This window comes from Caenorhabditis briggsae, assembly GCF_000004555.2.
Source record: "Caenorhabditis briggsae complete genome, chrII, whole genome shotgun sequence".
NCBI classification, from domain to species: domain Eukaryota; kingdom Metazoa; phylum Nematoda; class Chromadorea; order Rhabditida; family Rhabditidae; genus Caenorhabditis; species Caenorhabditis briggsae.
The window spans coordinates 12,701,924-12,716,204 of NC_013486.2; the positions used below are offsets into that span (position 1 = coordinate 12,701,924).

Below are 14,281 nucleotides of genomic sequence, written 5' to 3' on the forward strand. Positions count from 1 at the left end.
ATAGAAGCCGGTTTTTCTTTGAGTTTTTTTTGGGTTCAGATGAGCGGAAATCGAAATGGGTGGGGATATTGATAAGGAGATATAATTTAATGATTAAAAAATTAAAAAATTTCAGATTCTTTTTTTTGTTCTGAGATTCTGATATTCTGAGAGTATGGAATTTCGAGATTCTATGACCAAAACTATGACCAATCGAACAAAAAATTGTGACGATGGTCATATGTAAATAATCTGTGGCAAATCGCGACTTGCGATTTGCACCCACTCGTAAGCCTATTGGTTTGTATGAAAAAAAAATAGTGAAAATGATGTAATTTTTAGAGTTATCAAAAAATCAAACTTGACAAATTTTGTCTTATTTGAGCCTAATTATCTCGTCTCTTTCAAAAGATATCAAAAATCTGTCAACTGATATATGGTTAATCACAATATCACCAAGATTTTATCAGTTGACAGATTTTAATATCTCTTACAGGAACAGAGATAATTGAGCTCAAAGTGCACGTAAAGTGTGGGCTTCTATCAGATGGAAAGGTTTGGGCAAGCTAACATTTTTAAACTCAATTTTATTCTAAAAAATCTCAGGTACTTCTGTTTTTCAGCCACCAAAAACGTTTAAAATCCCTCAAAAAATTTAAAAAAAGTACAGTACAAAAAAGTAGATCAAAAACCAACTAGTACGTATAGTACAAAAAACTACTAATAATAATAAGCGTCATATAAAAACGACTAAACGACGAATGGAAAGAAAAGAGGGCTAAAAGTAATACTGGAACGATGGAGAGAGTATTGGAAAATGAGAGATCAGACAGAGAAGCAGACAAAAAATAACTAGAACTGAATGAAGACAGTAACTCTCCCACTCTTCTGAATCTCTTCTCATGATATTCTCGTTTTCAATGGATATACGGAAGTCGGCTACAGGATCAGTTGAAGAGTGAGAGAGTATGTGGATCTGAGAGAGTGGTTAGAGAAAGAGAGAGAGAGAGAGAGAGAGAGAGAGAGAGAGAGAAAGAGAGAGAGAGAGAGAGAATATATTGGAACTGGATATGAATGGGTGTGTATTGAAGAGGGGGTTCAAGCCCCCATACGAGAGAGAAAGTTGCGTGGAAATCGGGGGATTTGGGTTTTGTTTTGTTTTTGGCGGGTGGTCAAAAAAGTACGGGGTAACTTCTGATTTGTAAATTAGAGGTCTAGAGCCAGACACAAATTTTGAGCTCAATTATCTCGGTTGTTTTAAGAGATAGCAAAACTTTGTCAATTGATAAAATATTACTGATATTATGATAAGCATTTTATCAGTTGACAGCTTCTTGATATCTTTTATAGACACCGGTATAAATTGGCTCAAAGTTTAAAGTTGGAGATCTTATTACAGGATGAGCGGTACTTTCACATTGATCTCAATTATCTCGGTTCCTATGAAAGATATCAAAAATTTGTCAACTAATAAACTGTTTTTATGATAAGCATTTCATCAGTTAAAAGTTTTTTGTTATCTTTTATAAGAACCGAGATAATCGAGCTTAAAGTTTAAAACGTGAAAATCTCTAAATAACGTTACTTGCAATTTGAGCCCAATTATCTCGCTTTCTATAAAAGTAAGCAAAAACTTGTTAACAGATAGAATATTGATGATATTATGATAAACATTTTATTAGTTGACAAATTTTTGATATCTTTACTAGGAACTATGATAATTGAACTCAAAGTGGACATATAGGTAAGTGTTCTATTAGAGCAAAAAGAGTGAAATAAAAAATTGTAGACAACAAAAATGTTGTTCAAGAACATTTTATAGACTATTCCAATTAAAAAAGGCAAACTGGAAACCTTGAAAACTTCTAGAAATTCTTCATTTTCTAGATTTCTCTCTTAACCTTCTTTAGTATGAGTCACGTAAAACTTGAAAAAGGGCATAAAGAGGCTACATCGGCTACAAGAAAAAGGAAATGTAGTTTTTATGTTGGCTTAAGCCTATTCAGTCAGTTTGTGGACAAACTTGATAATGTACAGATATCAGAAATCCACAACTTCCAATTTTCGAATTCGCAGATTTTTGAAATCAAAATCAGTGTTTGAAATCAAAAGATCTCCGGATTTTTCTTTGGTTAAAATATTTGTCAGTTGATTTTGACCATTTTCAGGAGTCTGGAGCTCTCAAGTGTCGGATCTCTTTGAAAATTTTGAAGGGTGTTAGACAGACCGAGATTAAAAACTTTGCATTCACAGAATTTTTTAAAAATTCCTAGTTTTTCGGATATTTAGAAATTTCTGAGAGACATCGCTTGTTGCCCGTATTTGTACTGAAAAAGTGGAAAAATGGGTCTTCCGGAAATTGGAACTGAGAATTTTCAAATTCTCTGAAAGCAAAGTTTTCAATCTACCGTAAAACCTGTATTAGAAGGGCCGGCTCTCGGAGGACCCTTATATTAAAGGGGCCCTTCTAATGCAGATTTCACGGTAGATCTTTTTTACACACTCCAAAAATTTTTCAAATGATCAGAAACTCAACAAGCCGATCTCCAGTCTAATGAAAGTGTTTAAAATGGCCAAAAACCAATTAAAATCGAAACTTCCTAACAGCGAGACTCAGACATTCTAGATTATATAGTTTTCAGATTTTTAATTATAAAAAAATCATAATTTTGGATCTTTATCAATACCCAAAATCTCAGTGATCGCGAATCATGGATTCTGTGACTTTTGACCTGAAGAATGACCCAAAACTCTTGATTTGAATTCAAGGAACTTGTACGATTCAGAAGAGAAGAATAAGAACCAAATTCGTCAAATTGATAGGATTGATCTTAACAAAATACAAATTGAGAATTCGAGGAAAACATTCGAACGACAATCCCCAAGCGAAATGGTCGCTTTTATTTCTTTTTGTCTTCTGACCATTATTTAAATTTTTTAAATGAAAATAAACAAGATTTTTGTGGTCAGTCGAAATAAAAAACATTATGCAAATAGAGGTAAAATGACCTTAAGAAGCTTTTTTAGAAAACTGGAAAATACATTTTTTGGAAAAAGTGTTTTTGTAGATTACTGTACCTAATTTTCTTCTAGGCTACAGGAAAAATGTGACCAAAACATAGACAATGATTAGAAGAAGAAGAAGGGGATGTGGTCATCAGATCAGCCAGAAAATGTTGGCGAACAAACGAAAAAAGAAGGCCTAGATCAAGAAAAATGAGGGAAAATGTAGAAGATGATAAGGTGATAAGAAAAAGAAGAAAAACGGAGGAAATAAAGGAACCGGTGTGTGTTTGGAAGAAGAAAAAAAGGAGAGAATTTCGGGAAGGAATAAGAGATTTTTCGTGGAGAAGACAAAATGACAACAAATGGTCTGGGATTTTGGAGAATGAGGTGATAACAGAGATCAAGAAATGGAGAATTCCAAAAACTTGGAATTTTTCTAACTTTCAAAATTTAAGAATTTCAGATTTTCAAAATCTATAAAAATAGGTTCCCATGATTTAGACGTTTTCAGAATTTTCGAACTTTCACAGTCTCAGACTCTCCAAACCTCGAATTTTGGATTTCTGAATCAGTAAATTTTTGTTTCCAGAACGTTTTAGTTTCTGTAACTTTGGAGCTTTTGGAATTCTAGGAATTTCGGAGTATTTGAATTTTCAGAACTCTTTTCCAAAAATTCAATAGTCAAAATCTTCAGAATCTCTGAATCTCAGAATTTCAGAATGTCAGTATTTTCGAATTTCAAAATTTCAGAATCCACGAATTTGAGAATTCGAGAATCCTAGATTCCTACAGTTCTAAAATCCTAGAATCCTAGAATTCCAACACTTCCGGATCTCAGAATCTCGAAATTTTTGAATCATAGGATCTCCAGAACCTGAGAATCTGAGAATTTGAGAATCTGAGAATCTGAGAATCTGAGAATCTGAGAATCTGAGAATCTGAGAATCTGAGAATCTGAGAATCTGAGAATCTGAGAATCTGAGAATCTGAGAATCTGAGAATCTGAGAATCTGAAAATCTCAAAATCTCAGAATCTCAGAATATCAGATTATTTACACCTCAAAACCCAGAATCTCAGAATCTCTGAGTTTCTGAATTCTGAATACCTGAACATGTGAATTCTGATTTTTTCTAATATAAAGTCTGATTTTTTGAAAATTATCAATTTTGGTTTAAAATCAATATTTTTAAGACAAAACTTCAGTGTTAAAATTTCAGTGAAAATTTCAGAGAAAACTCGCATTCTCGATTTTTTAATGAGAAATTGTTGACATTTTCCGTTTCCCATGAGTTAAAGGACAAGTATGAGGTGCTATCTTTCTGTAAGAATCAAAGGAATCTGCCGATGTCTTCTTCCAAAATAAAAAGGGTTTACTGTCAAATTTCCGAAAAATAAAAGAACCACCAAATGACCACACTCTGATCGTTATCTTTTGCACTACAAACACCTTCTAGTCTACAAAAATAGAGAAAAAAATGGCCATGAAAAACTAATCCAAAAAAAATCACAGTTTTTCCTAATTTTCCACAGAAGAAACTGCGGGTTTTCGCGCAGAAACTGCTTCCATGATGATTCAAGGAACTTGAATTCGCCAAAAAGTGTCAAGAGACAGAACGATTCGATTGGCAGGACCCGGTTCCATGGAAATTGGGAGGAATAGTGGGGGATTTGGAGAGATTTAGAGAAGGACAAGAGGGGTATATGTGTCATTTAGGAGAGGAGGTGACAAGAATTGGCAGGTATTCAAATTCAGATATAAAGATATGGAGATAGGACACAAACTGGCAGAAAGTGAGGGGGAGGGTGACGTGGATGGCAGGGTGCTGTAGTTTGTTAGAAGTCTAGAAGATGAGCAATCAGGTTCGCAGTGGCTTGCATTTTGAGCTCAACTACAATACCGGTCAATTTGAGTTGATTTTGACTATTTTCAGAATTCAGAAATTCAGAAATTCAGAAATTCAGAAATTCAGAAATTTAGAAATTCAGAAGTTCAGAAATTCAGAAATTTAGAAATTCAGAAGTTCAGAAATTCAGAAATTTAGAAATTCAGAAATTTAGAAATTCAGAAATTCAGAAATTCAGAAATTCAGAAATTCAAAAATTCAAAAATTCAGAAATTCAGAAATTCAAAAATTCAGAAATTCAGAAATTCAGAAATTCAGAAATTCAGAAATTTAGAAATTCAGAAATTCAGAAATTCAGAAATTCAGAAATTCAGAAATTCAGAAATTCAAAAATTCAGAAATTCAGAAATTCAGAAATTCAGAAATTCAGAAATTCAAAAATTCAGAAATTCAGAAATTCAGAAATGTGGAGCATTAAGTACTGTAGTTTTCTGTACTTCTTGAAATCAAAACTTCACAAAGAGAATAACCAATTTCTGACGTACTGGGTACTTGAAAGGTAACCTCTTGAAAATTTGAAAATTGACTGTTTTCTAGTTTCCAGACTGATTGAAATGCCAAAATGGGGAAAAAGACTTTATAGGAATTTCTGGCAAGTAACTAATTGAAGTTTCCAATTAAACGAAAATGTCTTTTTTTCCAATTTTTGACCACTTCTAAAATCAAAACACAAGGGGATGATATAGGTGGGTATTGAGATCAGGCTAGACACAAAAAAGGAGAGATTAGATGATTGGAAATTTTTTTTTGGGTACAAATATAGGTTTTACGTGATTTGGGAAATAGAAGATGAAGTTGATAGACTTCTGATTTCATCTTCGAGTTCAAAGACTAAATTAAGGGTTCTAGAAATTGAGATAATTCGGAAATGCCTTCCCAGACCGTCATCTTTGAGCTCGTATATCTCGTTTTCTGTATAATGTGTCCAAATTTTGTCAACTGGCGAATTGTTCATCATAATATCACCAATATTTTATCAGTTAACAAAATTTTGATAAATGTTATAGGAACCGAGATAATTGAGCTCAAAGTGGAAGTACCGTGAAACCAGTATAAGAGTCCTCCTTCACACTTTGAGCCAATTTATCTTGATTCCCATAAGAAATTTAAAAACTCTGTCAATTGATAAATTTTATATCATAATATCACCAATGTTTTATCAGTTAACAAAATTCTGATAACTTTTACAGGAACCGAGATGATTGAACTCAAAGTGCAGGTGGGCTCTTGTGCACCTATATGTAGTGCATGAGAGCATTTACGGTAACAAAAGTTGAGTTTAAAAAAAAATTGAAAGTGAATAATTCAAACTTTCAAAAAAATTTTCTAACAAATTAAAGGAGTTATTAACATTTGAAAAATTCAAAACAAACAAAAAAAAACTTCAAAAATACAGATTCAGAATCAGATACAACCCAAAAACTAGACTACCCTCTAGAAGAAACAGTCATACCAATATATGTCAGAATCTAAAACCAGGTCTTGTCTGTCTTCAAATGCCTCTAAACTGAACTAATTTCCACCTCCAATTTCGACGTTTTTACAGTTTTTGCCCTCGTTTGATTACATGTTTGACTTGATTTTCCTGGTGTAAAATGTAAGAATATGTACTACAAAAGTACCGTAATTTGAATCAAAGGAAATACGAGTTTTCTATAATTACAGATGGTTTAACCTATTTCCAGGACAAGTAGAAAGGGAAAAAATTCAGGCAGAAAATTTAGGAATTCTGAAAAATCACAAAAATAGACTATTTAGGTCCTAATGACTAATCAAAGATCTAGAATGAAAAGTAAACAAAACTTTAGTGATTTTTTCGTTTTAAAATCACAAGATAAAGATCAAGAAAACACTACGGAACTACAAAATGATGAGAGAGAAATGGAGGTTATTGCTTATTGATCAGTAAAAATGCATCGGAAGATCCTTTTTTGGAAATCAACAATGTCTAGTGCAAAAAATAAAAATAGGAGAACTGGATCCAGACTACAAAATGTACAAAAACTAGAAAAAGTTTTTTTGGAGGGTTTTGGAGATTTGGAAGCGTATTCTAAGAAGACATTTCGGAATGCTGTGAATGAAATTTTTTAATTTTGAATTTTTTTTCAATTGTAAGTTCAGAATTCAGTAAACTTGGATTTTTCAATAAGTAGAAAAATGTTGAAAATTGAAGGTTAATTTTCAGTTTTAAAAAACTATTAAATTGAAAACATTACTGCGAAAAATATTACCGTACTCCCTCTGATGGAAGCCCAACCTATCAACTTTGAGCACAGTTATCTCGGTTTCTATCAGAGATATCAAAAAAGTTCAAACTGATAAAATGTTACTGATATTATGATAAATAATTTATTAGTTGACACATTTTTGATATCTTTCATAAGAATCGAGATGATTGAGCTCAAAGTTGACAGTTTGGACGCCCTAAAAACGAAAAGATAACCGTATTTGCTCTAAAAGAAGCCCACCCAACTTTGAGCTCAATTATCTCAACTCCTGTAAAAGATATCAAATAGTTGTCATCTGTTAGAGTGCTTATCATAATATCAGCAATATTTTACCAGTTGACAGATTATTGATATCATGCATAGGAATCGAGATAATTGAGCTCAAAGTTGAAGGTTTGGTTAGAATTCTGATAGAGAAAATACAGTATCAAATTAAATTTTAAAAAAATATACAGAGTCAGATCCACAGAATCTTATTGAAAATAAAAAAGAGAAATTTGTAAAAATAGTTTGGAAGTTACAGAAGAAAACATTAAATCCTGAACTTACCAAAACACAGAAAAAAATTATGAAAAAATCGCGAAAACTTTCTTTCCTGATGGATTCAAAAATCAGGTTCATATATATATTTCTAGAAAAGGGTTTCGTTTCTCAACGCCAAAAAACCTCATTTTTTCATCACGAGGTTGGTCTTTTCATACCTCTATTTTTTTGAAAACAATTGAATTCTTGAATCTTTAATCAGTTTTTTTTTCCAATAGACAACATCCTAAACTTTCTAATCAGTGATCGGAAATTCTGACGTCATTTTTGTAGTTTTTGTAGTTTTTTTGATAGAAGAAGATATCAGAAAAAAAGAAATTTGCCTAAAACGGTGGGGATATCTCGTTCCCGATTCACCCATTAGACCGTAGACGGGAGAGGAGGTCATCATTCCTTCACGGAGGACAAAACGAAACCAAAGAAATAGTATAGGGATCAGAGAGACGCAGACAGTTAGAAGAGGTCGGCAACAGAAGTCGTTTCGGGTGTTTTCGGGAATCTGATGATGTTGAAAAAGAAGAAGAAAACGAATGAAACCGAATGGGCGAAAAAGGGAATATAGATGAAACTTGTATAGAAATCAGAATTGAAATAGAAATCAGAATTGAAAATGGGAAAAAAAGAAAACGAATGAAAAGGGAAAGGGCGTGGTTTTCGGAGGTAGAATGTATGTATAACAAAATGGTATTGTTTCAATGAACTTTTTAGGTAATTCATGAAATTACAGTAATACTTGTACTATTAACTTGAAGCCAATTTATCTCGGTTCCTGTGAAAGGTGCCAAATTTATGTCAACTGATAAATTGTTATATCGTGATATCAAAAACATTTTCAAAAATCTGAATTTCTGTTTTTTTCTGTTTTTGGAAAGTTGGTTATTTTTTTGTATTTTTTTAGAATTTTTCAATTTCTGATTTTCGAATTTCCTAATTTTCGAAATTTTGAACTTTCGAATTAAGAAATTTTAAAATTGTTTTTTTTTGAGATTCTGAAATTCTGAAGTTTCAGAATCTGGATCACAATCAAATTCGAAAATTCGGGAATTCAGAGCTTTGAAAATTAGGATATTCGGAAATTCGAAAATCAGAAATTCGAAAATCCGAAAAAATTCGAAAAAAAGAGAAAGCCTTGGAAAATCAGTATTCAAAAATGGAAAATTTGAAAAAATCGGAATTTTGAAAATTCTGAATCTTGGACTTTTGACATTCCGTATTTCTTCTATTCCCACCCTGTATGTGCATTTTGAGCTCAGTTATCTCGGTTTCTATGAAATATATCAAAAACTAATTAACTGATAAAATTTTAGTGATAATATGATAAATAATTCATCAGTTGACAGATTTTTTATATCTCATAGGAACCAAGATAATTGAGCTCAAAGTCAGAAGTTGAGGGGGAGGGCTCTTCTGTTACAGGTTTTAAAAAGATTTTTTAGAATTTTTTGATTTTTCGAATTTGGATTTTTTTGGATGGGTTTTTGGAATTTTCGAAGTTATTGAAATTTTGAAAATTTTCAAATTAGTATTTAAGAAATTTTTCGGAATTAAAAAAAACAATTTTCTCAAAAAAATCTTTGAAATTCCAGGTTGCACTATTTTTTTAGAGTTTTCGAAAATCAAAAATACCCAAAAACAAAATTTCCAAGTGCAAGGACCAAAGATAAAAATCAAAATCACACTCAATTTTGCAATTTTTTTTGCAAAAAAAAATATTTTTCCAAATCTAAATGTTTGCCTATTTAGATAAGATTTCGAACTGAGATAAAATTCGGTGTGGCCATTTTGACAGTTTTTCAAAAAAATTTATTAAGAAGCATGCGCCTTTGAAAATTATTAATGTTATCAGAGGCAAAATGAATGGAAACAGATTTCAAAGATTAATAATGTTTTATAGATGCCAAGTTTTCTGAAAATTCTCAAAAAAAATTTTTGAAAACTGAAAATTTTCTTTAAGAAAATTCCAGAGGGAACAATTGTGAAAAACTAATAAAAATGATTTTTGGGACCAAACTTCAATAGAAAAAAAGAGACAAACACGAGAGAAAAAAATCACCATTCATGGAGAAAAAAATCAACAATAACAAAAGTTTTAGGCAAATATTCAGAACCAGAGATGGGAAAAAATGAAAAAATATATTCCAAAAAAAATTACGAACAAAATTGTACCGGATTTTGGAAAAAAAAGAACTATTCCAATTTTCTTGTTCTAACTTGGAAAAGAAGAAGAAGCCATCATCAGAACAAAAAAGTGTCTAGAGGGAATCTAGACTTTAGAGAGAGGAGGAGGACAATTCAAATCCGCAAATGACCGCCAGCGATTCAGCAAGGATTGGATATGCGACGACGTCGGCGACAAAAAAAACCAGAGTGATTTTCATTCGCCTCTCTCACGTCATTTCGATGCTGCAAGGCAAAGGAACTGGTCGACATTGGCAGAAGAACACATAGGGAACGTTTTACCTTCTCGAAATAAAGCGAAAAAAGGAAACTGAAGAGAGTGGGATTCGAACCCACGCCCCCGAAGGGACTGGTGCCTTAAACCAGCGCCTTGGACCGCTCGGCCATCTCTCCGCCGGCGACTAGCAGTCGCCAAGGCAGTTAAGTATAAGAAGAAAACGAGGGGAAACTAGGTGAGGGTGGGAAAAACAGAGAAAGGAGAGATAGAAACTAGTGGTGAAAAATTGAAATTAAACTAAAAAAATGTGAATAAATATCAAAGATATATGTAAATCTTCCATTGTACAAACACAAAGGCTTTGAATACATACGGGACACATACATATATCCCGTACGGATCAATGAAATCGGGGCCAAAGTGTCATCATCCAGAAGCAGTAGGGAGACGTAAACGTCGGAAGCGGTGCGAAAATTGGCATTGTCATCGGAGACGACGCGTGACGATGAAAAGAGGTATTTGGAAAAGTGTTGGAGAAGCTTGATTTATTTGGAATGGTCATTTTGGCCCTAATTTTTTGGGTAGAAAGTTACATTTTTTAGAAAATGTATTGTTCTGAAAATATTTATTTATTCAAATTATGATCAAACTTTAACTAATAATAAACCATTTTTCTCATTATTTTTCTTTTTTGATGGCATAAATTTCATATTTTTGACCTGAATTACAAAATAGTGCATACCGTAAACACTTTGAACTAGCTCTTAACTTTGACCCGGTTTATCTCGGTTTCTGTGAATGGCATCGAAAAACTGGAAACTACAAAAATGTGGTTAATATTATGATAAACATTTTATTGGTTGATCTTTTTTTTATATCTTTTACAGGAACCGAGATAATTGAATTCAAAGTTGACGGTGTAGGGGCAGAGTGTCTACGGTAGCTTTCTTCAAACTGAACATTTTTGATTGATGTTACTAGTAAGATATAGATTTTGAAAAGATCTGCAAAATGATATAAAAATCATAATAATTGAAAGTTTTTTTTGAGCAGACACTTTTTACAGATGAAGTCTGGTAATCAAAACAGGCATATCTTTTTTATACAGTTTGTATTTCTTTTTAATTTTGAAAAATAATTTATTTATATAATTTTTAGAGAAACTTACTTAATTTTATAGAGCTTTTCTAGTTCAACATTTCCCTTTTCTTATTGGGCAAAAATTTTTGAATTTGAGCTAGCTGGGTTATCATATTTGCTCAAATAGGAGCCCACCCGATACTTGAACTTTGAGCTCAATTGTCTCGGTTATTATGAGAGATATCGGAAATCTGTTAACTGATAAAACGTTTATCATAATATTGTTTACATTTTATCAGTTTACAAATTTTTGATATCTCTGATAGGAGCCGAGATAATTAAGCTGAGAAAACAAGCCTAGGCGGCGGATGAAAAACGGCCACTTTGAACATTTTGAGATCAATTATCTCGGATCTTAGAAGAGATATCAAAAAATGGTCAACTGACAACATTTTTATCACAATATCACCAAAATTTTATCAGTCAACAGATTTTTGCTATCTCTCATAGGAACCGAGATAATTGAGCTCAAAGTTGGCGTATAGGGCGGGATCCTAAACGCAAGTTTTTAGTTCAAAGAATACATTTGATTCCATTTCTTCCACAGTTATTGTTTGTTGAAAGTTGAAGAATCAATGGCAATTAGTTTTTCTAATTTCATTCCAATTCCTTCAGGTACCAAATGTGAACATGCGAATTAGCATGTCATTCCTCCCATATAAAGAGAAACTTTCCTTTTTTTCTCCTTCTCATTCATTGATCTCTTTGTCTGTAATGGGACGATCAAGTGAAACTGTACTGTATTTATTAAGGGAGAATCGGATGGTTTATTGATGCTAGAATGAGATCGGAACATCAATTATACAAGATGATTCGGATTTGACGAATGCCAAATAAATATTTCCCTACACAGACTTGCTTCCAGATTTTGTACGAAAAAATGTGTGAAAATTCGTCGTCGCGGTCAAATTAATTGTGGAAACTGGGTTTGTGTCCACTCTTTTCGTCATCACTACACGAGAACACTACGCCAAAAACCCGAAGCGGATCGAGTTTCCGCGCGTAAAAATGGATGAGACTATGAAGACAAATTTCCTCGCGGACATTTTTTTCGGACTAATTCTTGAGATATTAATGTTGAGTGGGTTTCTGGAAATTGATGACGGAGTGACTAAATTACCGTAGTTTCTCAAAAAGAAGCCCCCACACTGTCAACTTTGAGCTCAAATATCTCGATCCCTATTAGAGATATCAAGAATTTGTCAACTAATAAATTGATTATCATCATACCATCAATATTTTATCAGTTGACAGATCTTTGATATCTTTCATGGGAATCGAGGTAATTAAGCTCAAAGTGCAAGCATAGGCTGGGCTTCCATTAGAGCAAATCTTTTGGTGCCTACAAAACATCTTGGCTCCTAAAAAAATATCAAAACGCTACCAACTGCTAAAACTTTTGTCATACTGTAACCAACAATGTTGTAGTTTACATTTTTTGTTTTTTCGAACTACTAGTCCAAGTTTCAATTGGTTGCTCAGCATTACCGGGACAACATCAGTCAAAGTAGTTTTTTTCCACACCTCGCAAAAGTTTTTCACACTTTCCAAACTTTTTTTCCTCTCCTACACTCAAATGTGCTGCCCTATATTCTATTTACTTCTTGTTCTGGTATCCAGATCGAAATCGGAATATGATGCCATGATGATTAAGTTCTATGGTAGAGTGGAGTCTCAATTACCTTCCACTTCCGGATCACTAATGGCCAAAGACACGTGTGTTACAAAATGTCTCGATGATAAGGAATGTGTTCTGGCTTATATGGATACCGCTGGTTACTGTTTGAACTACAAATTCTCTTCATTTAATGAATCCACAAGTTTATTGGAGGTTCCAAAATCTGATGGGCTTATGGTTGCAGTTAAAGTAGGTCCATCCTAATATATTTCAGGAGAAATCCAATACTTTCAAGACGAATGAAATGGTATGTCCCACTGGCTCGTACCTCGACATAAAAATGGCTTATGTGGACCGCCGGAACGATGCCAATTATCCTTTTGAATGGGTGAAAAATGAAAACGGATGGACCATCAAATGCACTTGCCCTGCTCCCGGGATGATATTCAAAAGATCAGAAACAATGACAGTCTGTGTTAAACGCTATGATTTCAAGGGAACCAATAATGACGCACGAAAGTATTGTGAAGATCAGGGCTTGAAAATGGTGGGAGTAGCCAATCAGGCAGAATTGGATGCGCTTACCTGCGGTGAGGTTTTTCTGATCCAAAAACTTAATAAATTGTTCTTTAGGTATTGGGAGAGAGTTGTGGGTTGATGGTACGACTTCATGTATTACTGCGTGTTCGGTGGGAAATAATAACTTTTCGATTCTACTGTAATTCTGGAATTTTTAGCCAGGCGACTACACATTCCAGGATGGAGGCTTAACAACGTCTATGAGTGGTGTGACAGTGAAGTATGATACGTAAGTTTTATGTTTTTGGATCACACTCATACAAATTTGTTATTTCAGTTATAGAACGTATTGTCTTTACGCATTGAACGGATTCGTGTGGGCAAATTCCTGCGATCAAACTAATAAAGCGGATGGAAGTGTGTTGTGTGGTTTTGCATTGCCTGTTTAATTTTCAATAAACTCTTTCATGTTAAACTTGCTGATTTAAAATCAAAATCATGTTCAAAGAGATCTGTAGTCCAACTGTTCTAATATAATCATCATTAATAATAACATTCACCAAATTCTGTATGTCCGGATGTATGTCGCGCACCTTTCACCCACTCAGAGTTAACGGATTGAGCTGAAATCTGGACAAGCGAATCAGAAATTTTTATTAGTTGATGCCCGAACTTTTCTCTTCGGAAATCTTAAATTGTGTTCTGAATTAGTACTGAAATCACTTTTAGACTATAACTTTCAGGAAATTTTCAAAGATTGTTCGAAAACATTTTCTTTGTCAGAGTCATAAAGATTGGAGTTTGTACCTTGCACGTCATAGTTCCAATGGCTCAATGCACCTTTTTACTAGTTTTGCTGCTCAAAATTACCAGGACAACATCATTCGGCAAATAATTCGGAGGGTACAACAATTCGGGGGTACAAAGGGGTACAAAGTGATTTAGGGG

At 33.3% G+C, this 14,281-nt stretch overlaps 1 protein-coding gene and 1 non-coding gene across 2 annotated transcripts in view; one reads left to right on the forward strand and one right to left on the reverse strand.

Annotated features, from left to right (window-relative positions):
- Positions 1-10,150: 10,150 nt before the first annotated feature.
- CBG28183 lies at positions 10,151-10,232 on the reverse strand. Its single transcript has one exon. It is a non-coding gene (tRNA).
- A 2,540-nt stretch (positions 10,233-12,772) lies between these two features.
- CBG19580 overlaps positions 12,773-14,281 on the forward strand; it is a gene marked incomplete at both ends in the record, with an annotated part of 3,015 nt that continues 1,506 nt past the window's right edge. The window contains 4 exons of the mRNA XM_045242822.1: positions 12,773-13,063; positions 13,110-13,409; positions 13,552-13,622; positions 13,671-13,757. Of these exons, the coding sequence (XP_045096815.1) occupies positions 12,773-13,063; positions 13,110-13,409; positions 13,552-13,622; positions 13,671-13,757 (749 nt within the window). The remainder of the gene's footprint in view (positions 13,064-13,109; positions 13,410-13,551; positions 13,623-13,670; positions 13,758-14,281) is intronic.